Source organism: Neophocaena asiaeorientalis, unplaced genomic scaffold, assembly GCF_003031525.2.
Source record: "Neophocaena asiaeorientalis asiaeorientalis breed wild unplaced genomic scaffold, Neophocaena_asiaeorientalis_V1.1 scaffold188, whole genome shotgun sequence".
Taxonomy (NCBI): Eukaryota; Metazoa; Chordata; class Mammalia; order Artiodactyla; family Phocoenidae; genus Neophocaena; species Neophocaena asiaeorientalis.
This window is the reverse complement of record NW_020174156.1, coordinates 4484643-4510784: the sequence shown is the minus strand read 5'-3', so window position 1 is coordinate 4510784 and position 26142 is coordinate 4484643. Positions and strand designations below refer to the sequence as shown.

The 26142-nt window shown below is 40.0% G+C and overlaps 1 protein-coding gene and 1 pseudogene across 1 annotated transcript in view; both read right to left on the bottom strand.

Moving 5' to 3' along the window:
* Positions 1–10962: 10962 nt before the first annotated feature.
* LOC112406367 (tubulin polyglutamylase complex subunit 2 pseudogene) lies at positions 10963–11799 on the bottom strand (annotated as a pseudogene).
* A 12362-nt stretch (positions 11800–24161) lies between these two features.
* KCNMB2 (potassium calcium-activated channel subfamily M regulatory beta subunit 2) overlaps positions 24162–26142 on the bottom strand; it is a 29996-nt gene continuing 28015 nt past the window's right edge. Inside the window, exon 4 of the mRNA XM_024755128.1 lies at positions 24162–25240. Within this exon, the coding sequence (XP_024610896.1) occupies positions 24956–25240 (285 nt within the window). The 3' untranslated portion in view covers positions 24162–24955. The remainder of the gene's footprint in view (positions 25241–26142) is intronic.

Genomic DNA, 26142 nt, shown 5'->3' with positions numbered 1-26142 from the left:
GAAAGGAAGAGGGCCTTGGTGAAGCATGCCTTTTCAGGCAGAGTAGAAGGAAGTTAAAGAGTTTGTTAGATTACTGTAATCTGCAGAGTGAAACTCAGAGGTAAATCTATTTGCTAAGAGAATGGAATGGTGAATGTTTAATGGCTTAGTAGAGGAAAAAAGATTTGGAATAGTTGCCATGGCGCATGCTGTGGAAGACTAATGAAAGATGAGCACAAAACAAGATAAACAGCTGAGTCCCACAGGCCAGGCTGATGACAGGGTGGTTTTATGGTGGACCATGCATCTAAATGGCCAGTTAGGAGACTGTTGCGCTGTACCACTCAGGCCTGCAAGCCTTGTAGTTGCCCAGTCTTGAGACTAAAAAAAGAGCCTGAAGACAGTGACAGAGACATCAGTCATTTATTGGACAGGGGGGACTTACACAGGGTCCTGGAGTGACACCCCACTGTGTGCGCCAGAGGCTTCAGCAGTCTTTGCTATTTGAGGGAGAAGGAGGCTACCATTTATAGCGGGAATTGATGTCAGGTGGGCTCCTCAGCTACCAGGGACTAATTAAGCCCTATAATTAAGAGGATTGGATAGTTATGTGAGTGAAGCAGGGACTGGTCAAGCAGGGGATGGACAGAGAGTGAGAGAACAGCCATCTTGAATGGCCCGACCATGCAGAGACTAACACTGGCAAGGCTCCTGGGCACAGAGAAGGTACAGAGAAGGAAGGTGGGGGAATTTATCCAGAGTTGGGACTGGCAATAAAGTATGGGAGAGGGTCTAGAGAAGAGGGATCCTGGAGGGCAAGTCAGAGCTCAGATGATAACTGACTGTCACGTAGAGGTGCAAAACGAGCCATGTGATGCTTGAAATGTGCTGATGGTCAAAGAGACTAGGGAATGGAACGTTAGGTGTGGGTAGAGATCAGATGGATATTTTACTGCATCTTTCTAGAATTTACACTCACTTGCATGGAGTTTGAGAGATATTGGCTTCTTGAACAAACTGAAGATAATTTTTACATTCAAAGAAAACTTGGCAAACCTTCAGAAAAAGAAATAAGCTTTGGGTCTGTCTCCTTTTGATAAAAACTAAAAAAATGCACAGAAGTCATTCAATTTTCTTGGCCAAAGGCCTTCCTTGAATATGGACTTCAAGGTCAGGAAGCCAGGAAATTAAATATTTTTTTAATGATATCTAACCCTCTGGAGATATGTGGAAAGCAAATCTACTCTACATATGGAGAACTGAATACACAAAAATGAACTCTGTACTTTTGACTTTTTGAAAATCTGAACAGTTGAATAAAAGTATTTTTGGCTTATAGAGATGGTTTATGTATAGATAAGTTACTTCCCAGAATCATGTTCAAAAAATAGCCTCTTCTAATAATAAATATTGCCATAATTAAAAGAATCCTTTTAATCCTCATGACTCTGATAGGTAGGTGTATTAGTTTCCTATATTTCCTGTAACAAATTACCACACATTTAGCAGCTTAAAACAACAGGAATAGCTTACAGCTTTGGAGGTCAGAAGTCTGAAATGGGTTTCACCAGGCTAAAAACCAAGGTATCAGCAGGACTACATTTCTTCTGGAGACTCTAGGGTAGAATCTACTTCCTTGCCTTTTCCAGCTTCTAAAGGCTGCCTGTCTTCCTTGGCTGGGGGCCTGTCCCTCTATTTTTAAAGCCAGTAACATAGCATCTTCAAATCTCAGCCTCTCTCTGACCTTTTTCCGTTGTTGTGTATTCTCTGACACTGACCCTTCTACCTCCCTCTTTTAAGGAACACTGTGATTACACTGGGCCCACCAGGAAAATCTGGGATCATCTGTCCATTTCATAATCTTTAACTTAATCACATTTGCAAAATCCCTATTGCCATGTATCATAGCATATTCACAGGTTTCAGGTTTGAGAAATGGATGTCTTGGGGGCCATTGCTTTGCCTACCACAGTAGGTATTATTACCCCATTTCATGGATGAGGAAACTGAGACTCAGAATTTAAGTGATTTTTTTTTTTGAAGTCATGTAGCTAGTGATGAGCATGAATTAAGAGTTCAAGTCTGTCTGAATCCAAAGATCCCATTCTTTCTGTGACACCATGGTTACTTCTCTAGTCCTAAAAGAAGTCTTTGATTTTTATATTTTTTATACAAGTACTATATGAATATGTCCATGCATATTAGTGTCCTTGGCCACTATAACAAATTACCAAAAGCTTGATGGCTCAAACAACAGAACCTCACAGTTCTGAAGGCCAGAAGTTCAAAATCAGTATCACTGGGACAAAATCAAAGTGTTGGCAAGGCCGTACACCCACTGGACTCTTCAGGGAGGGGAGAATCTGTTTTTTGTCTCTTCCAGCTTCTAGTGGCAGCTGGCAGTCCATGATTTGTCACACCACTCCGATCTCTTCCTCTGTGTCACATCTGCTTCTCTGTGTCAAACCCCCTCTGCCTCTCTCTTATAAGGACACTTGTGAAGACATTTAGGGCCCGCCTGGATTATTCAGGATGATCTTCTCATCTCAAGATCCTTAACTTAGTCACATCTGCAAAAAACCTTTTCCAAACAAGGTAACATTTACAGGTTCCAGACGTTAGAATATGTATTAATCAGGGTTCTCCAGAAAACAGAATGAAGAGGAGGTCTCTCTCTCTCTCTCTCTCCCTCTCTCTCTCTCTCTCTCTCTCTCCTCTCTCGGAACTGGCTCGTTTGAGAGTCTGCAAGTCTGAAATCTGTAGGTCAGGTGGGCCGGCTCAAAACTCAGGCAGAAATTGATGTTACAGTCTTGGGCCAGTATCCACAGCGGGTTACTCTTAAGGCCTTAACTGATTGGATGACGCTCACCCACTGCATCAAGGGTAATCTCCGTTAAAGCCAACAATCAAGATGTTAACCACATCTACAAAATACCTTCACAGAAACAACTAGATTAGTGTTTGATTAAATAACTGAGTACTATAGTCTAGCTAAGTTAACACATAAGACTAAGTATCATAGGACACATATTTTTGAGGGTACCATTTAGCCCACTACACCATGTTATAAAAATTAAGATTTAGGTAACATAGAAGAATAAAGAATAAAAAGTCAAAGCCTGCTTTCACTTTTTGTCCTGTATCCAGCTCTCCTCCCCAGAAGAAACCACTGTTAACTGTTTGGTGTTTATAATTTCAGATTTCCCCCATGCATTTATAGATTTACATAATGTACATATATGGAATATATCCATTTCATATGTATCACAAATTTGGCTTGCGTTTCATATACTATGTCTTACAGATCTTTCCACATTTGTACATATGGGTCTATTTCAATTTTTTTAACCACTGAACAGATGTTCAAGGTATGCATGTACATATTTAACCACTTTCCTTTCTAATGGACCTTTATTTTCCATTTTCTTTTTTTACTGTGAACACAGCATTAATGCAGCGCACACTCCTCAATCATATATCTAAATATAATTATATCTCTAAGAGATATCCTTAGAGGTGGAATTGCTAAGTCAAATGGAATTCACGTTTTAAAATTTGATAATACTCCTAAATTGTTCTCCATAAGGGCTATACTAATTTGCACTCACACAGAGTTCTCATTTTTACACAGTAATAACACTGGGAATCATACAGTTTTGATATTTTACAGTCTGATGAAGCTGATTTTATAGGCTGAACATACAGCGATATATTATTGTTGATTTAGTTTACTTTTTCTTGATTATTAATGTGATTAAACATTTTTCCAAACACTTATTGGCCATTCTTATTTCCATTTCTATGAATTGCCCATGCCTATCCTTTGTTCATTATCTGTTGCCCTCTTTTTTTTTCTTGATTTTTAGGAGCACTTTATTTACTAGATATATAATTTGCCTATTATATGAATTATAAATATTTTATCTATATCTTTCACTCGCTTGTGAACTTCTATGGATGTTTTTGAATCTGTCAATATTTTGATGTAGTTTAATCTGTCAGTATGTTCCTCTATGTCTTGTTGGTTTTGTGCTTTGCTTAGGAAAGTCTTACCTATTTTCTGTCAGGCTATGAGTAGAAAACATACTGATTTTATGTTTTTTTTTCAGAGTTTGTGTTTGATTGCCATAGTGCTAGCAAACCCAGATAACTGTACAGTGCCTGATAGCTGGCTACAGTTATCATGATTTTCCATGGACTGTGTACTCTCTAAGAGGTTTGATACAACTGAGCTCCCGGTAATCTTCGTCTTTAAACAACTTTTACCTGCTTATTAATCCAGTTGTTATTTTAATTCATTTTCTTCTGGAAGCACAAGTGGCTAATTTATTCAATTCCTTATTTCCCACCTTGTAATCCACAGATATAGCATTTTTCTTACAGTAAAATCAGTGACAAAGTGACACATCAGTGGATAAACTCACAGTCTGACTTCTAGTGTCATGCTAGTGATGGGGCTGTTTTTTAGTTTCCCTCTGTATCATTTGTGTGTTGGCTTTCTATTCCCTGCCATTTTATTGATGGAGGGTTAGTTCCCCATATTTTCACCTTTAATAGTAAGGATCCGAATTGGAGATTATGTCTGATACGGAAATGGTGTACTTTTTTAAATAACAAGATCTGCCATTTAACACTGCAGAAATTCATCGTGATCAATGCATCACCATAAAGTTACATGGCTTCAAATGACATTCCAAAATCCCAGGAAACACTAAAGATGAGTGATTACCCTGTAACGTAGTGTAATGGGGCTCCCTGTTGGGCTGCAATTGAGTACTCACCTGTTTCTTTGATGTTTTGCTATTTCAAAGTGAATCTCCACAATATTTTTATACACACCACTGAAGCAACTAGCAAATTCTCCCTATAGAGGTTTATTTTCATAAAGTACCTCATACTTCTTGTAGCACCAAAGTTTGGTGAATATGGACTCTTGAACAATTTCAGAGTCTTTTAAGATTATGTTGTCCGTTGACTCTTTCAAGGTATGGATAGTTTTTAAGGAGTCACAGTTTGAAAGTTGTGTGTTTAGAAAGTGTTTTGGGCCAGTATACCTAGATGGACATAGATAAGACCTGAATATAAGGAAAAGGGAAGAGGAAATTAGTGAGAATTAGAACCATGCTCTCTCAAGGAATTATATAACTTTATATAACTTTAAAATAAAAAAACTTTTTTGAATAGCTAATACATTCAAGTAGTTCAAAATTCAAAGTTACTGAAAGTGTACAGTGAAAAATGTCTCTCTCCTATCTTCCAGCCACCAAGTTCCCTCTTAGAAGGCAAATAGCAATACCAGTTTCTTGTGAATTTTGCCAAGATAGTCATGTGCAAGCAAGATATATCTATATATCTATATAATATCTATATGTATACTATATATCTACATATATCTGTAGGGCAGGCTATCAGTAAGGTCTAGCTGGAGCTCTCTGGCATGAGCTGAAGCTTCAGGCATAGGCAGAATTTCTTTTTCAGGGAAACCTTGGTTCTGCACTTAAAACCATTCAGCTGATAGAATCAGGCCCACCCAGATTATTTAGGGTAATCTCCCTTACTTGAGAGTCCACTGATAATAGATGCTAATCATATCTACAAAATACTTTCACAGTAACACCTAGATTAGTGTTTGAATAACTGGAGCCACATCCTAGCCAAGCTGACACATAGAACTGACCATGACAGTCTACGTCTTGTCATCCTGGCAACCATACACATCTCCTTAAGCCATATTTAATCTCCAAATAAAGACAATAACAAAGTCATACTTCCATCTAACATGACACAACTACCCTGCATGTCATGAAAACACACTAACCCTTTGCCAGAAGAGGATGCAAAGTCCTTGGGTGATATTTACTCTTATCCTTGATATTTTGTCACTTAACTATTGTGACATAAAGTTAACTATTGTAATACATCTTAGATGATAAAGGGATAAGAGAGGGTAGAAGGCAAATATATTTCCTTAAAGTACATACAAACATATTCATAACAACATAAAGAAGTACTCATAACTATTATAGTTCTCATTTTTATTTATTTTTTAAATAAATTTATTTATTTTTTGGCTGCATTGAGTCTTCATTGCTGTGTGTGGGCTTTCTCTAGTTGCAGTGAGCGGGGGCTACTCTTTTTTCTGGTGCACGGGCTTCTCATTGTGGTGGCTTCTCTTTGTTGCGGAACATGGGCTCTAGGCACGTGGGATTCAGTATTTGTGGCACGCAGGCTCAGTAGTTGTGGCTCGCGGGCTTAGTTGCCCCGCGGCATGTGGGATCTTTCTGGACCAGGGATCGAACCCGTGTCCCCTGCATTAGCAGATGGATTCTTAACCACTGTGCCACCAGGAAAGTCCTGAGTTTTCATTTTTATAACTGGTCATGTGGTTGTAGCTGGCATTTATAGCTACCTTATTCCACTACTCATTCCATATTCTCTTTGCCCTCAGCAAGAACCTCAGTTTGTTGTAGCTCTTTGCCTGGTGAAGTGACTTGCATTTTCATTTCTGAGGGGTCTGGGCCATTAAGCATTCCTGCCTTAATTGGGTGGTTGTAGTTTTCCATTGATTAATGGAAATTAGTCAAAGGGAATAGTAGTACTAAGAGAGACCCTAAGAGACCTGTATTCCAGACATACTGTTCCTTATTGTGTAGTAGCGACTCAGTTTTCCTTTGATAATTAGGATCAGTCTCCCCAGCCAGTACAGTAACTCTTTCGTTGGCTGTGGATTTAGAACCACAAGGAGTGAGTTGTGGCATATCAGTCTTAACTTCCAGTTTAATTAAATAATTTTTGTGTCTACTGGAGAAAGCATTTCTACCTTTGAACCTTAGACTTTAGACCAGCAGACAGAGGTCTACTGAGGATGGGAGGTCATGGGGATGAGAAGCAGAAATTTTGCTAGTGGTTGATTAGGGCTGATAGTGAGTGGTACCACACCTAATTCCATTCCTCAATTCCTGGACCCGTGAACCCCAGCTCTGGGAGAAATATAATCATATATCGGATGCTGAATAAGAGCATATATAGGCTCCTGGAGAGCCTTGCGCTAGCTCTGCAAGGTATTGCACCCTGTAACTGAATCTCCAAAAAGTCCTTCCACTGTTCTGTTAAGCCAGATGTTTTGGATGGTGGCAACATGGTAAGACCAGTGGATTCCATGATCATGGGCTTATTGCTACACTTCTTTTGCTGAGAAGTGAGTTCCTTGATCAGAAGCAATATTGTTAGAATACCATGATAGTGGGTAACACCTTCTATAAGTCCAAGGATGGTAGTTTTGGCAGAAGCATAGCAAGTAGGGAAGCCAAATCCATAGCCAGAGTGTCTATTTCAGTAAGAAAAAAGTACTACCCCTTCCACAATGGAAGTGGTTCAGTGCTTTCAACCTGCCACTAGATGGGGAATGGTGCCTTGTCACATACTCAGTGTTAGTCTCTGCTACTGGCAGATTGGGCAGTCAGCGGTGGTTGTAGCCAGATCAGCTTTCGTGAGTGGGAGTTCATATTGTGGAGCCCATGTATAAACTCCATCCTTGCCACCATGGCCACTGTTAATGAGCCCATTGGTGATGACAGGAGTGGCTGGGAAAGAGGCTGACTGGTATCCACAGAAGAGGTCATCATATATGCTTGAAGCAAGCCCTACATACTGGCTTCTCCCTTGCTTCTTTCACTAAATAAATCTTTAGCAAATGTTACGTATCAGTGCATGAAAAGTTTTAAGAAAATACACCTTTCCAAGAGATTGTTTTTCTCTTTTGCGTACTGTGTCTAGATTGGACTCAGTGGAAGTGAACAAACTCTTTTCTAGACCTGAACTGCATAGTATTTTCTTTCTTTTTTATTTTGTAACATCTTTACTGTAGTATAATTGCTTTACAATGGTGTGTTAGTTTCTGCTGTATAACAAAGTGAATCAGCGATACATATACACATATCCCCATATCTCCTCCCTCCTGCATCTCCCTCCCACCCGCCCTATCCCACCCCTCTAGGTTTCTCCAGCATTTATTGTTTGTAGATTTTTTGATGAGGCCATTCTGACTGGTGTGAGGTGATACCTCATTGTAGTTTTGATTTTCATTTCTCTAAGTAGTGATGTTGAGCATTCTTTCATGTGTATGTGGGCAATCTGTATATGTTCTTTGGAGAAATGTCTATTTAGGTCTTCTGCCCATTTTTGGATTGGGTGTTGAATTTTGTCAACAGCTTTTTCTGCATCTATTGAGATGATCATATGGTTTTTCTCCTTCAATTTGTTAATATGGTTTATCACATTGATTTGGGTATATTGAAGTATCCTTGCATTCCTGGGATAAATCCCACTTGATCATGATGTATGATGCTTCTAATGTGCTGTTGAATTCTGTTTGCTAGTGTTTTACTGAGGATTTTTGCATCTATGTTCATCAGTGATATTGGCCTGTAGTCTTCTTCCTTTGTGATAGGGGCACAAACCCGTGTCCCCTGCATCAGCAGGTGGACTTTCAACCTCTGCGCCACCAGGGAAGCCCCTCCCTTTTTTTTTGATGCATCTGGCTAATACTTTATCAATTTTGTTTTTCTGAAAGAGCCAGCTTTTAGGTTTATTGATCTTTGCTATCATTTCCTTCATTTGTTTTTCATTTATTTCTGATCTTTATGATTTCTTTCCTTCTGCTAACTTTGGGGTGTTTTTGTTCTTCTTTCTGTAATTGCTTTAGGTGTAAGCTTAGGTTATTTGAGATGTTTCTTGTTTCCTGAGCTAGGATTGTATTGCTATGAACTTCCCTCTTAGAACTGCTTTGCTGCATGCCATAAGTTTTGGGTCATCGTGTTTTCTTTGTCATTTGTTTCTAGGTATTTTTGATTTCCTCTTTGATTTCTTCAGTGATCTCTTGGTTATTTAGTAGTGTATTGTTTAGCCTCCATGTGTTTGTATTTTTTACAGATTTTTTCCTGTAATTGATATCTAGTCTCATAGCGTTGTATTTGGAAAAGATACTTTATATGATTTCAATTTTCTTAAATTTACCAAGGCTTGATTTGTGACCCAAGATATGATCTATCCTTGACAGTGCTCTATGAGCACTTGAGAAGAAAGTGTATTCTGTTGTTTTTGGATGGAATGTCCTATAAATATCAATTAATTCTATCTTGTTTAATGTGTCATTTAAAGCTTGTGTTTCCTTATTTATTTTCAATTTGGATGATCTGTCCATTGTGAAAGTGGGGTGTTAAAGTCCCCTACTATGATTGTGTTACTGTCAATTTCCCCTTTTATGGCTGTTAGTATTTGCCTTATGTATTGAGGTGCTCCTATGCTGGATGCATAAATATTTACAATTGTTATATCTTCTTGGATTGATCCCTTGATCATTATGTAGTGTCCTTCTTTGTCTCTTATAATAGTCTTTATTTTAGAGTCTATTTTGTCTGATATGAGAATTGCTACTGCATATTAGTACTTCTAATGGTAGTGTTTACCTGATTTTTGGACAAAAGGTCCCACATCTTCATTTTGCACTGGGTCCTACATATTAGGTAGCCATTCCTGCTCTTGAATGCTCTGCTCCTCCTGAGGCTGGTCTCAAACCTTTCCTTATTAGAACCCTCTTCTGTCTATAGCCCTTTGGGATTCCAGCTGATTGTCACTGATTTGAAGTGCACCATTGTTTTGTGGCTCCTCTGCTGCTTCATTTGTGAAATCGAGAACTGGACTAGGACTTAAGAAATAATTCAGCGGCTCCATGAGCTCTAGAGGAAGGACATCTACCACAGTGGAAGATGACACAACTTCTCAATCCCCTTCTAACCCTGACTTGGGGAAGGAGCCAAATGCTGGAATCTCTTATCTGGCAGTGCTGTTTCTCCCTTTGATGAGTTTTGGCAGAAAAATGCTTCTGGAAGACTAAACCTCAGCTATTATCCTTGACAACTTGGTTCCTGTCTATCCTTTTCTGCTACCCCATGAATTGTTGAGCAGTTGTGAGTAGGCAGAGCAGGTGGAAGCTCTTGTCCAAAGTGACTGATTTGATCAAAACTGTGCATGAAGAGTCCTGGCAAAGCAATGCTTGGCAGGTTTTGTTTTGTTTGGGTTTTAATGGTACAGCAGAATCACCTCTTCTTTAAAAAAAAAAGTGAGAAAGATAATTTTGGCAAACGTACAAATATCACATCACGAAACTGGAAACAAGAAACTTTATAGGAAACTGATGAAGAAACTTTATAGGAAACTGAAAATGAGCAAAGCAAGATCTGTTTGTGGTGAAGGATATAAAGAACATAAAAATGGATATTCAAGGTTTTTCATGGAACATTATAACCCATCAAATTAAGGTATCCATATTCTCTAACAAAAATTAACTGAGCTGAGGAAGGGTAATGCAAAAGTATTCTAATGCAGTGCTGCCCAATAGAACTTTCTGTGATGATAGAAATGTTTCATCATCTCTGTGCTAATACAGACTCCACTAGCCACATGAATACTCCCATTTTTAATATGGCTTAAATTTAGCTCTTTAAAAAGTGGCTACCTGCAGAAACTAACACACCATTGTAAACAATTATACTCTAATAAAGATGTAAAAAAAAAGTGCTACCAGTTGAGCAGCATAGTTCTAATGCCTCATAGGTCAAAACCAGTGGTTTCTATGGGGGACTTCTCTAATTACTGCTGAGGGGTAGGGGGTTGGAGTAGAAAGAAAAGAAAGCTCTTAATAGATCTACTTAGTCACTTACACAACACCTTACATTCTCCACAGCTTCCAGAATTAGTAGGTGACACAACCTGCTGTAAGGGGTATGAGAGAAGGATTCTTGGGGAGAGCTGAGTATGCCCTTCCAACTCCTGGCTCAAGCCAATGGAAGTAAAAGGCCTAGGATTTTGTAACTCAGATGGAGAGAGGACAATGGTTCCATACACAGAATCTGAGGCTTGGGCCACGCCTGGGGCATCTGTGCTTGGAAATCATCGCTGTGGGGCTGGCGGGGAGCTGGGCGCTCATTTTCGGACATTGTTTCCAGAGCCAGAGGAGGATTTAGAGGTGGAAGGAGGACCCGTGGGCCCTTTCTGGCCACCTGCAGGCTGAACAGGCCCTTTCTATTTGGGGATTAATGTCTTGTTCTTGCTCTTGAACACTTTGCTGGGATCTAGCTTGTTCACAAAGGAGTCGGTCTCTTCCGTGAGTAGGTTTGTGTTGTAGGTGATGGGTTTACACATGTTGAACCATTGCTTGGCCTATGGGCTAATGCCATAGCTGTGAAGGCGTACTCCCACTGGAGCAGGCCCAGGTGGGTGATAAGCAGGAGATAATAGGCAGTAAAGTTATCTGTGAGAAAATGCCAGTATAACGCTCTGTCCAGGAACCAGATCTCAGTGTCTTGTGCTAATGCTGGTTTACCTCTTTTGTAGGCAAGGCAAACCTTCCCATTCAGGTTGCAAGGATCCAGCTCAAATATCGCTTCTTGTGTATCATTCTCCAGGTCTGCAAGAGTTGGTGCGTTAGGAAGAGAGTACATGGAAGACTGGTTGAGTTGAGTCAGTTTTGAGATGCTGTTAATTGCCATGCTGCCCAGTGGAATGGTGTGTTCATCCAGCTTCACATTCCATGTCATGTGGAAGCCGTTGGTCATCAGGTAAAAGTTCTTCAGATCCTCAGGCAGCACAGTTATTTTTTTGTTCCCATGAAGAAATCATGTGACATTCAGCAGGCGCCTTTTCTATGATGGTCACCTCTGTCACACCTTGGGATGATTCTAGGATGTGGGTGACCCCCAAGGTCAGCTTCTCCAGGTGCGGCTTGCGGCTGCCCAGTAGCGGGGTCGGTGTCTCCTCCATGGCTCGCGTCCCCGCTCCGCGCGCGGCCGGGAGAGCGGCGGGGACGGGGCGGGAGAGCGGGGCGGCCGGGAGGGCCGGACTCCACCCTGGAGGCGCAGCCGTCAAGTTCACGGCATGCCGGGAGTTGTAGTGCTCGGCGCCTGAGAGCGCGGCGGGGCGGAGATGGGGGGCCCGGGCTGCTCTGGGAGTAGCAGTTCCGCGGGGCGCTTGTTCCTGCGGCCCCGGCGGGTGCTCCACGCCACGCCGCCGGGACACAGCGACTCCACCGCCCGGACCCTCCCGCCCCTCCGGGGCTGGCCGCGCAAGCGGGGGCGGGCCTCAGCGCCGTGCGGCCAATCGGGCCAGGCGTAGAGACCGGGGCAGGACGGCCTCGGCGCGACGCCCCTAGTGGCGGTTGTGTCCATGTAGTATTTTCTGATGTGTCGAGTTGACCTCATAGAACTGGAAATATTTAGTATCCAAGTAGGAAACATGTGCTATCAAGGCACCAGGGAAGTTCCCCAAACTTCAGAGTATAGGTCAGTTTTGGTTGTGACTGTTTAGCACTTGTAAATTGGTTAAAGAGCATTGACGTGAACCGGTGACTATCCTTAGGTGTCCTTGTCTCTTCCCTACCGCTATTAACTCAGTGATATCTATTCCTTTTATTCATTAATCTGTGTGTTCCCTCTGTAATCTTTTTTGGGGCAGGGACTTTGTCTTAATCATTGTTGTATTTTAAGTGCTTCACATAATGCCTGATACGTACTAGTGCTCATTTCATAGTCTCTTATTACTTTATTCGGAAAATACTAACTGAGCCCCTACTATTAATGCATTTTGAATACACACCTCTTTCTCTTCTTTTTCTTATTTCTTTTTCTAGCTCTAACTCCCATTTTCTTTCCTTTTTTGGCATAAAAAGAAAACAAGTTTTATGAGACAACTTAGTTCAACTCAATTTTACAAACACTGAGTGCTCACTTTGTGCTAGGCATAGAATTTTTTTTAAATAATAAATTTATTTATTTATTTATGGCTGCATTGGGTCTTCGTTGCTGCACATGAGCTTTCTCTAGTTGCAGTGGGTGGGGGCTACTCTTTGTTGCAGTGCGCGGGCTTCTCATCGCAGTGGCTTCTCTCGTTGTGGAGCATGGGCTCTAGGCGTGCAGGCTTCAGTAGTTGTGGCTCACGGGCTCTAGAGCACAGGCTCAGTAGTTTTGGTGCATGGGCTTAGTTGCTCTGTGGCATGTGGGATCTTCCTGGACCAGGGTTTGAACCCGTGTCCCCTGCATTGACAGGTGGAGAGAAGTCCTAGGCATAGAATTTGACAAGAATTCCCTTCAAGACACTGCTTGATAGAAAAGAAAGACCCATAAAAATGTAATAAAAAAATAGTCAAAAGGAATATGGCAAATGCCATGATAGAAATATGCTTTGGAGCTAGGAGAGTATCTTATAGCCACTATGGAAAACATTATGGAGTTTCCTCAAAAAATTAAAAATAGAACTACCATATAACCCAGCAATCCCACTTCTGGGTATATATCCAAAGGATCTCCAAGAGATATCTCCATTCCCATGTTCACTGCAGCATTATTCACAATAGCCAAGATATAGAAACAGCCTAAGTGTCTGGCTACAGTTGAATGGATAAAGAAGATGTGAGATATATGTATAGATGTGACATATGATATCATGGCTTAATCATTGTTGTATTTCTGATACTTCAAGCATTCCTCCTTTTAAAACTTAGACCTTTAGACTAGCAGAGCAGAAGTCTGCTGGAGATGGGAGGTCATGGGGATGAGAAGCAAAAATTTGCTTGTGGATAATTAGGGCTAATAGTGAATGGTGCTACTCCCATTTCTATTCCTCAATTCCTAGGCCCATAAATCCTGACTCTAGATCCATTTCATATATATATATATACATACATATATATATAAATATATATATATATAAAATGGAATATCATTCAGCCATGAGAAAGAAGGAAATCGTGCCATTTTGACAACATGGATGGACCCTGAGGGCATCATGCTCAGTGTTATACGTCGGAGAAAGACAAATATTGTATGACATCACTTATATGTGAAATCTAGAATATCTGAACTCACAGAAACAGAGAGTAGAATGGTAATTTCCAGGGACTGGGATGTGGGGGAAATGGGGAAATGTTGGTCAAAGGGTACAGACTTCCAGTTATAAGATGAATAAGTTCTGGGAATCTAATGTCCAACAAGTTGACTATAGTTAACAATACTGTATTATATACTTGACAGTTGCTAATAAAGTAGACTGTAGATATTCTCACCATACACAGACACAAAATGGTAATTATGTGAGGTGACGAAAGTGTTAACTAACCCTATTGTTGGTAATGATTTTGCAGTATATATATGCATCAAATCATCATGTTGTATACTTCCCCACTCCCCTACTGGTATTTTCTGAACCTCCAAATAAACTGCTGGCTCTTTGTCTCAGAGTCTGCTTTTGGGTGAACCCCAAATGAGACAAGTATCATGCCCAGGGCAGAGACAGGGTATGAACCCAGGCATTTGGTTTCCAGAGTCCATGCTTTTACCAATCCCTCTGCTGACACTAGGAGGAAGGCTAGGCAGAGAGCAGGGGCAAAGGCACAGAGGCTTGAGAAAGTTTGGTGTGTTTGAAGAAATAGCTCAATATGGCTAGAACAGGACGGCTTGGGGAGTGGGATGTGGGTAGGAGAAGATGAGGCTGGAAATGGAACGTGGGATGAATTCATGAAGCACTTGAAGGTCAAGTCACGGTATTTGAGCTTCATCACAAAGGCAATGGGAAGTCATTTCACAGTTCTACTCAGGGTGGGATATGATCAGATATCTATTTGTAAAAGTTCCTTCTGGTGTAGAGAAGGTGGGGTGGGGGCAGTGGAGAGATTGGTGGTAGGAAGACTGATTCTGAGGCTATAGCTACTAAGAGAGTGACAGTGTGGATAGAAAAGAAGGGGCTGACCTCACAGATGCTTAGGGCATAGGGTCAGTGCAACACGGTGACAATGTGGTTGGATCATGTACCAAGGAAAGCAAGAGGTTCAGCGTGAATGGCAGGGAGGGTGGAGGTACGTGTGAGCAAAAGTGTTTGTGTGGGTTTCGAAAGAGGGCCATTTCCACTGGACATATTGAGTTGTAAATGCCTGAAGACTCCCCAGGTGGAGATATCCAGAGGCAAATAAAGATAGAGCTTTGAGACCTAGGAAAGAGCCCACAGCTAAATATGCAAATTTTGGAATATCAGTTGATATTTGAAGGTCTTAAAGCCATTGGCATGGATGGAATTCCTTGGGAAAAGGGAAAAAAAGCTGTGCAAAGTATATGAAATGTTTTCAAGCACATAATCTCATTTGATCTTCATAATAACCATCTGAGGTGAGGAGGAAAGGTATTATTTTCACCATCACCTTGTAAGGGAGAAAATCAGGACATGGAGAGAGGTTAGGGGGCTTGTCTTTTAGCTGGAAAGAGGAAGAGCTGAGGCAAGGAGTAGGTCCACTGGCTCCATGTCCAGTGCTTCTCTCATCACACCACACTGTCCCCCCCAAAATACATTTGAATGCCTATACCAAGTGATATAGGGCCTCTCCACAAGTGTTCTTTTTAAAAGAAGGTATAATATCTTCTTCATGTTATATGTCTCTGTTATATTATAGAAATCTGACATGTCAAATCATGATGTATAATGTTCTTTTCTGTATTTTTTACTGGTTTACTGATACTTGGACAGATGTTTAACATAGCAATGGGACACAGACATAGATGACACCAAATCCCATTTGTCAAGGCAGTGCTTGCTTTGCAGGTGAATTCTCAGAGGCTCTGCTACCGCCTGGTCATTTTTCTCAATCCTTTCATTTTTGCATCACCTGTCTCTATGGTCATCTCCCTTTTCATTATTTTTGACCATGTGCTAAGCATCTAACCTAACTCTGTAAAATTAAGTTTTAGGCAGTAATAATTCACATTTATTCACTGGACATCTTCAGTGCCTACAGCGAATCTTCCTGAGGTTTTTCTCTTCCTCCTTTTATGCTCTGGTGAGAGCGCTCCCAAAACAGTACTGTAAGTCATGCCAGGAAAGGACCCCGCCACAGAACAACCTCTTAATACAGAGAGCAGAACCATTTTTGGCCAGATTTTTAAAAACCCATTTCCCTCTCTTGTTTGCCAGGGAGATGACATGACACTGACATTTGGAAATGTTGCAAATGTGACAAATTATGCCATGTTTTATTACACGATTTGTGGCATATTTTACCTGTTTAGGTGAAAACCCCGACAACGTGACATATGTATAAATGAGTCAAGCCCTTGTAATATCCCTGGGGCAGCCGCAGCCAGAACTTGGTTGAACAGACTGAAGGAGCAGCTCGTGGACACAGAGAGCAGCAGGGGGCTTGTCATGTTCTGCTGTGGTTGGCAATTTGCTTTCCCACCTCTTTAAGCATGTGGTAAGTGATGGGGGAAAAATGATCCCAGATAATGGCAGGACACCCTCTGTGTTGTGTTTTTTTCAGCTCTCTGCTGTTTTAACTAATTTCCGGTCAATTATGCTGATGTCTGGGTATATTAGTGGTTTTATGTTAGGCAGAAAAACATCACCTTTTCTCTGAACACCAGTTTGCTATTCTGGCTTAATTGCAATAGAAATCAGGTTATAACTTATTTGTGAGAAGAAACAGTTTCTGGAACTTCTGTCCTCTACCTTCTCCCCACTTTCTTCCCTTTAAAATTTCTAGAACAGAGCCACTACATGATAATGACTCAGTTAGGAAGCAGATGAGCCCTGCCTGATAAAAAACTTGAATAAGCTATTTCTTCCAGAAGGGCAAGTGTGTATGTTTGTGTGTAGACATCTTAAGCACTGTGGTCCTTTCCTGACACACCAGATCTCCAGAGTATACACATTATTTTTTTTGAGGGTCGGAAGTGTTCCACTTATAGCCATCCTGTTTTTGGGGGTGGGGTGGAGAATAAAAATGTTTCCAGTGTGATGCTATTTAGCCACATATTAGGCCATTTTCTTCTTACTCTTTCCAGTTTGCTGGAAATTGGAGATAGAAAGTAAGGGATAAACATTTTCGTTTTCTGAGTTGATAGTTCATGTTTATGTCCTTAGTCTCAAGTTAAAGTAGGTGCCTGGTAATCCTTTGTGTAAAAATGTCAATATATTTGGATAAGGTGTGTGGTTATCAGAGTCAGTTCCTCCATTCTTTTCTAGCAAGAAACAGGAATTGGATTGAGTGTCTAGCACTCCTTGAATGTAGCCTTGGTCTTAGTGCCTCTGGTTTAAGTGTAGACATTCACTTTTTCCTCCTCCTCTGAGTCTTGCCCTGCACCCCTTGTTTCCTTTATGGGTGGCTCTCTGGAGCCCTTAAACTCAGATGCTTGCTCACTCAGCCTCTTATGCCTCCATTTTAAAGAAGTTTTCTGGAATTTCACACACTGCCTAGATGAGGTTCTATATGAGGACTGAATCCCTTTTCTTACCACTTGGGGGGAGTGAACAGAATCTTCTTCACAGGTTTCTCCTCCAAAGAAACTAGGGAGCATGTGATATAATATCTCAAATCAATCTCTGGACTCCCCATCTACATTCCTCTGTTGACAGGAATTCTTTCAAATGTCCCAGGAACTGACCTTGGTTATGAGGTTTCATTTGGAAGTGCTGAGGCTGGGGCCAGTCCTCAGAAAAATTGTAGGAGGGATGAAGCTTGTCTTAATCTTTATTACCCAACTTGCATTCATTTTTTGATTCTTTGCCTCAAAACTTCCAGTTCGCAGTCGTAAAAATGATGTCTCTGCCTTTTACTATTATTATTATTTTTAAAAAAGTTTATTTATTTATGTATTTAGTTTTGGCTGCGTTGAGTCTTCCTTGCTGTGCGCGGGCCTTCTCTAAGTTGGAGAGAGTGGGGGCTACTCTTCATTGTGGTACATGGGCTTCTCATCGCAGTGGCTTCTCTTGTTGCGGAGTACAGGTTCTAGGCGCGTGGGCTTCAGTAGTTGTGGCTCGCGGGCTCTAGAGTGCAGGCTCAGTAGTTGTAGTGCACACGCTTAGTTGCTCCGTGGCATGTGGGCTCTTCCCAGAACCAGGGCTCGAACCTGTGTCTCCTGAATTGGCAGGCGGATTCTTAACCACTGCGCCACCAGGGAAGTCCCCTGCCTTTTATTATTAATCATCATAAAACAATTGCTGTCATTTCATGAGTGTTTATTATGTGCTAGACATTTTGATAAGCATTTTATATATTATCTCATTTAATCTTATGATTTGGGTGTTACTATTCCTGTGTTCCAGATGAAAAAACTGATACATTTTCCCGAATCTCACAGCTAGTGAGTAGTGGAATCAGGATTCAAACTGAGGTCTGAATGTTCCCAAAGCCTGTGTGCTAATCATTTATTTAGACCTTCCCCCTCTTGGGCATTATTCCATTCTGTAAATTTAAGACTCCAATTGTCTCTTATCAGAATTTACCTTTTATGTTCTTCTATAGCTCCGCTCTTACGTTTCTGGGGTGCTAGATGGTTATAGGCCACTTTAGTGTGATGAGGAATTATTGGCTGAGAAAGCCAGCATTGCTCAGGGCCAGCTGCACTTTTACTGTCAGGTCACAAGAATCTACACTAAAAGGTACTGATCTCTCCTGGTGGCTTTTCAGGTATTTTTGTTCTTTGGGAAGATATTCAAGTCACAATACAGAGAAATCTGCTTAATTTGACTACTTTTTATTAGTAATTCAATTATTTGTTTATTCATTTAAGTATCGTTTATTGCGCCCTCCTGTATGCCAGGAATTGTACTAGGGGCTGAGAATATACACACATAATAAAATGAAGATGAATAAAATAAATCCATGTCTTCAAAAAACTTGTGGGGCTACTAGAGAAATAAACCACGACTATCATGTGGTGTGATAAGTGTTTTTATAGAAGGGTGCAATGGGATGTTATCGAAGCACAGAAGATAGGCATCTACTCTGGACCTGAATCATCTGGTGCAGACGAAGTTTGAGCTAATCTTGAAGAATGAGTATTAGTTAGCTGGATGAATAGAAGAGAGATCAGAGAAAGGAGTCTCAGGCAGAGGAGACAGTAAATGCAAAAGCCCAGAAGTGTGAAATAATTTAGAACATTAGGGATGACCACTGATTAATTAGATGGCTGAAGCATAAGAGGTGTGGGGATGACAGTGGGAAAGAGGCTTGAAGGGCCATTTCACTCCATGATCCAAGTCATTTGCAGCAGCAAACTGTTACTAGGTCTTGGGATGTAAATTTTCCTAAATAAAGGCAGAACATCAGGCTGGTCTACATCTGTTGTTGAATGAAAGCCTCTTCCTTTTAGCAGGGCTTGATGCCTACCAATGTCAGGGTTGCGTTGGGTTTGACTTCCTACTTTACACAAAATAGAAGTGGAAATGGGGGGAATGACCATGTGAAGGTAGCTTGTAGTTTGCCCAGTGGCTGCTGTTCAGGGAACACAAACTACACTGATATCAGAGGTAAAGTAAACTGCTGGCTTTACCTGGTCTTCCAAAGGGCCCCTTTGTTCCAGTCTCAGTGGGTTTTTTGAATTTAGTGGTAAATGCTGGGAGTTTCTGAGGCTACTCAGCTATTAAAAGACTTCATTCTTAAAAGTGGAGACAGTTGCTGATTTCCACTGTTGGATGATTTGGACATGAGACTTCTCACAGACACCAAGTAGAATCTTCTAAATAGTCTTGGATGTTTGCCAGGATAACTTGAGTGTTGTTAGTATTCAAGGGTTATTTATTCAGCCAGATAGTGTGACATTTTCAAAGAAATTGAGAGTTGGAAGGCCTCTTTGTTGGTGTTAGCAACAAACCAGTTTGTTTTGCATGGCTTCGACGGGCTGAGCTGGACCTGGCTCCTGGGATTTCCATTAACAGTCACCCAAGCTGTATTTAGGGCACTCTCTGTTTCTAGAAAAGCTGAAATTTCCCAGCTGATTATGACTTTCTAGAGATGGACCTAAGTGTAGTATTTGCACCAAATTCTGTATGTGTCAGAACTGTTGGAAAGGAAGGAATATATTTTACATGTAGTATGAGTCCCCAATCACTGCTTTCTTCTCAGCATTGCTAGATGTCAGCTACAGCAGCTGAATGCTTTTGGTTAGAGACGGATACTGTTAATTTTTCTGAAATGATACTTCTTTCATGCTCAAGGATGGCACCAGGACAGTCTGTTTGCTCACCATGGGAAGGAGCTAAGTGTCAGGCTTTGCAGCTGCCTTAGAAACTGCTGCTGGATTTTAGTGCAGCAAATAAAAGAGCAGAGCTTTGATGATTCTCTAACTGGAGGAGGCTGATGAGTTTGGACAGACCTAAGTTGAGGGTATTATATGGATGTCTAGATGTTGAAGTCACCATAGTATTTCAGATGGTGAGTGATGCTTCCTGTTGCTGTCTCTGTGACCAGCTCTCTCACTGCATGGTCTAAGAAGGAACCGTTTTCTTAAATGTTATGATGTGTGAAAAACCTAAAGGGTAGGGAGAACCTACCCATTCATCTCTTCACATGCTCCTTAAATGAATTTACTCCAAAACAAGCAATAAATGGGACAACAGAATCTGTGCTAGTCTAAATAGGTATTTATTAACCTCGAAGGAGAAGGCCCTTAAGAAAAACACAGAGAAATTCTCTAGTAACTGATGAATAGCAATAGTTGCTTAAATTAGATTTTCTAATTCCAAATCTCCTTTCCCCATATATTATCACTACCCTCTCTTCTTTTAAACTTGTTTCTGTTTCCTGTCAATTCTTTCCTCTTAGCATGGTGTCAGTTGACCCTAAGGGAACCTCTCTGACTGAAATCAAAATATTCCTGCATCTCTCATTGAGTGAAAACCAGAATTAAAAAAATTTTATGAGATGATTAGAGGATTCGTAGAAAAATTGCAAGGTAAAATTTGAGCGCCAGCTCTTTTTACTCCTTTATTCTCTCAGTAACACTAGTTTTTCCTTCCTATATGTGTGGCACTTTTTCTCCAACCAAAAGCTGCGTTGGCAGAAGAATCTGGTATGAGTTTGTCCAAGTTGCCTGTAGTGGGCATCTGTTGTTTTTGCTTGCCAAGCACCCCTTCCTCTCTTATTTCACACACATGTGTTTACATCTGGGGAATTATTTGACCCCCACCTGGTGGGCCTGCAGATAATGTGCCCTGCTGTCAGTCATTACGGGGATGGGCCCAGTAGTGTGCAGGTGATACAAAGAGAACTGGCATTTTTGAGGACTGATATGAATGCTGGGTTTTTCTCCTGTTTTGATTATAGACACAAGGGATTTCGTGAACATGTAATGGCTGGGGATCATCTTTGCTGGTGTATGGAGTTTAAACAGGAGAAGAAATAGAGCTAAGAGAAAGGGGGGGTGGAGAGAGAGAGAGAGAGACACCGAGGAGGGGGAGGAGAGATTTTTATGAAGAGATATTGTGACTTCTACCTACGAAAACTTATGGTACTGCTAATTGTGCTAATAGGTAGTGGGATTGGGGAGAGAACCTTGAAGCTTTCTCCATAGCCTGATCTCATACTATGTTGGTAACAAGTCATATTACAGTTTGCAAGGGCTTGGGGATTAAATTTGTTTTAGAAGAACTTGGCTGAAGAACAGGTCTGGAAGCCCTAATTAAGTGATTATATTGTTTGAGAGAACAACTTCTCTTCCTACCTAAATGAAACATTTGCTCATAAAGTCACTACAAGAATGCACAGAATGACGTTTCCTTCCAGTTCCTTGGCATTGCACTGGAGAATGGTACCTTAGCCAAGATGAACCCATGGCACAATTGTAGCAACATTTTGTTAGGAAAACATCTATGCTCCTAAGTAATCTGGTTACTTAGACAACTTAGTTTGTTGTCATAAAGTTGAATAAGGACATAATGTAAAATTTCAGATAGTGTTACTTGCCAGAAGGCCAAATCATACTTGAGAGGTATAAAAGGCCAAATCATACTTGAGAGGTATAAAATTCACATGGGCATTAAAGGGTTTAGCTAACTTATCAATTTAATTAATTCATGAATGTTTAGGTTCTAACGATTATATTATTAACCTTTTAAAGTTGATGTCATTTATGCTACCTTTATAAATTTTCATTTATGTCATAATTCTGGATGAATGAGTTATTTTCTATGGTCTTATACTCTAAACAAATGGAATTTGCTCTTTCCCTACCCTCCCTCCATTTTTAAATAAAATAACACTAATAGAATAAGTTAGTGACAAGAGTATTGATCTGGTTTTGTGTGGATTTAGTGAGTAGATATAGGGAGGCAGATTTCAAATTGTTATCAGGAAAATTTTTAGCATTGTTTTATTAACTGGTAACCTGTCTCACTTCTGGTAGGATTCAAGTAGTAACTGTCCCTATGGCTAGATGATCCCTGCTAAGGATTAGAAGGGATTTATGCATTGGTGTGAGTTTTGGGCAAAACGATGTTTTAAGATATTCTAGCTCCAAGAGACCATATACTACTAGTGGTTATACTAATACTATTAATATGACTTATACATTTTGCTATTAATAGTAATAATTACCACTTGGTAGGCATCTATTATATGCTATATACAGTGCTAGGCATTTTACTTAATACCTCCCAGTTAAGCCTCATACCAACCCTCTTTAGATATTATCCGCATTGATGTGGATTAAAGACCTAGCTGTTCTCTATTTTTTCGTATATATTATCTCAACCCTTCCAGTAGATTACAAATTCATTCTTAAGAGAGAAGTCAGTGGTATACTTTGTATTATTCCTTATAGTTCCTGCAAATGTGAAAGGGTGGAACAGATTCAGCTTAAAAATTGTCTGCTCAGTCCTGCTTCCCTTCCAGACCTCATTAGTGTTATCTGAAAGACCCCAAAGCCGTGTAAATGGTTACCACAATGGGAAAGCTGCAAGCTGGGTACTTTCTCAGCTCTGTGTCATCTTAGTGTTTGTGTAACCTTGGGGAAGCTACTTAACATCTCTGAGCTTCAACATTCTCATCTGTAGGATAGGATAATAATAGTGCTCCCTCTAATAGGGTTGTTATAAACATTAAGTTAGTTAACACATGCAAAGCATTTAAAACATTATTACTAGCCCCAGTTCTTTCTCCTTTAATGATGAGTATTTAATTGCATATACATTTAAATTACTTTAAGGGGCTGTTGCTTTATTGGAATTCAAGAAGGCACTAGTTAACTTCTTTTTGGTGTCATTATTTTGAGATTTCTACAATCTTATCTGATATATCAGTTGGAAATCTTTAATTAAAAATCCAGAGAAAAATAAAAAGTAACTCATATAATAATACTTGCATATGTTTCACCCTTGGATCACTTGAAGGAAGCCCAAGGAACATTAAAGGTTGTAAATTTTTAGCTCTGTAGTCACAAAGATTTCTCTATCATCTTCAGAATTATGTTTTTAAGGTGGAGTAAGAATTGAGCTTTCCATCATATTTTCCAGGTATTCATAATATTGTGTGTATGTGTTTGGGTGTTAAAAAGGGAACTTTCTTTATAATCTCTTTAAATAAGCTTAAAAATAGTGAATCATAGGTTTTTGGCCTGCCATGGGCTTGCCAGCTTAGAGTGCAAGAGGTATTCAAATCTTGCTGATATAATGGATTTTTTTAAAGTTTTAATTACACATTTGAAGTCCTGATTATACCCTATGGATTTATTTGTTTATGAAAAGTCAAACTATGTATTACAATATTGCAGAATACTTTCTACATCATCAGATTAATTTCACCATTCGTTCCACAAATATGATTTGTAAAATTCTGCAATACCTTGATACTACATTAGAAAAAGGTACTTAAATAGATGAGAAAGATAGATGTTTGTCTTCTTCTTCTGATATTGATGTTAAATAAGAGACGGAATGTTTTTGTTTAAAACCAATTCCTCATTCCCCCACCCCCACCCCCACCTCCAAACACAAGAAGTGAATGTCATTGTGAACAAAGGCTTCCTTTAAATCTGTTATTCAGTTCAAGTGTGTGTCAGGAAAAAAAAGTGTGTATAAAATCTAACAACAAAAAAGGGAACTGTAAATAGAAAAGTAAAACATGTAGAGGAGACAAATATTCTGTGCATATAGCTTTAAAATCCCATCAGGGAATATGTGTCAGAAAGAGAGACTACATACTCGTTAATTTAAACATAAATTCCCAAAAGCAATATTCCAATATGTTAATTTGCCACGATAGATTTACCCATTGAAATCAGTCCACCAGTCTTGACCAGCAAGTAGGATCTTAATTTTACCATCTAACAGTTCAATTGAAATGGAATAAAGATCTTAACACAAATATCTTAGTAACATAGACTTTCCCAGATTGTAATGGAGCATCTATTCAACATTGTCAGTTCACAGGTAATGAAACTCCTTGTAAGTGTTATTTCCTCACACAATAGCAGGGTCTTACATGGAAAAGGGCTCTGTTCACTTTCTATTTAAAGCACAGGAAGAGATTATAGAATTGGTTAAGGAAAACAGCTTATTTTTTGGAAATCAGTTAAAAAATCTAAAGTTATGAGTATAAAGTAATAAAAGAAAAATAACTGGCTGGGTTTCCCCCCTTCTTTACAGTGATATGGTAGAAATACAAGGAAAATGCCTAAAGTCCTAAAGGAAATCTGGTACCTTCACTTGCTACAGGGCTCAGTATAGAGTAAGGAAAAAAAATATTTTTGGCTGCAGCTTTAGTAAACAATGAATGATGAAAAATATTGCAGAAATATCTTCAAGAAATCTGACCACTCTGAGCACAGACCTTATCACACTGATATTGTCTATATACCTCCATGAAGCTTGGTAAATGAATAACTGAGCCTGATTTTGGTGGAAGGAGAGAAGGAAGTACTAGTTCCAGCTTTGAACCAAGATTATGAAAAAAACCCAACCAACAAAAAACAGTTATTTCTTCTCCTGAATAATAAAGACATCATGTTTGCATATAGAACAGCTTTTGCATTATTGCTCTACATATAAGAATATATTAAGGAACTCATAACAGACTGCACATTACAAACTTAAGGTTCTTTGGTGAAGAATGAAAGAAAACAGTATTTGAGCTTTAAAGAAAATGATCTCATCCACTTTGCTTTTATCTATTGATCTGTTGAATCCTCTCACAGAGCAGGGAGAGGTACTGTGTGAGTTTCACCATGGCAACGATAGCCACGCCCCCAGCCATCATACACGTTGGCCAAAAGAGTGAATGGAACAGCACGTTGGAACTGTAGAGTTTGGTTAGGATGACACTCTTCTGGTTTCCTTCCGGGTCAGAATAGCAGGAGAAGTGTTGGTACTTCCTGAAGTTTTCCATGACAACATTCACCAGGGACATGGATTCTTCAAAATTTTTTCCACACTTAGGTATATAGGAGCACTGTGGAAAATGAGATAAACTGTCACCAGAAGATACTCTGTGTGTGTGTGTATGTGTGCGTGTGTGGTACTAGGAGGAGTACTGAGGCCAACTTAATGATCTGTGAAATAACCATGATGGTTTTTCTTTTCATATTCAAACTAGTGCCTCTAGAAACCCTAAGAACTCACACACTGATTAAAACAATGTTTTTAGGTATCTGGCCAAGATGTACTTTGATAGCTCACTCATATAGCTTAAATATTGATTAAAATTGGGTGACTCCAAAAAACAATTGGATAACTCCAGTGGATTCCTTTTGCCACAGCTAAGCGTGGTGAGTGTTCATTATTCTCCACTGAACATACTTTTCCATGGAACCAGAGTGTCGACCTTTCTGTCTTGTATCTGTCCACAGCTGTCAGTTATCTCAGGGAACTCTTATCTTTTCAGCTTGGCTTCATTTTTTTCAGCCAAATCACCTTGGTCACCTTGCTACTAGTCAAGAAGACAGCTGTACCCCTGGTGAGCTGCTGAAAAAGAATCTCAGAAAGTGTAGAGATATTGAATAAAGAGCTGTGATAAATGGTTCATGCCCAGTTAATGTTGACAAGGTAACTTTTTCCATAAAGCAAGGAAACATAAAGCAGAATCAATTCAGTTTACTCTTAAACCAGCACTCATCTGAGAATTTACAATAACTTTTCTTTGATTTTTTCACCTGCTATCTTTCTTGCTATATCTCTTCTATATGCCTCTCCTTTTTTTTTCTACACATTTACATCCTCTGATTTCTTTCTTTGTATCTCTCTTTTCCTTCCCTGCCCTGCCCTGCCTGCCAGCCCTCACCTCTCTATGATACTTTCCCCTCTATTCTCTCTTCCTGTTCTCCTTTCTCCTTCTCTTCTCCCTCCCTCTTCTCT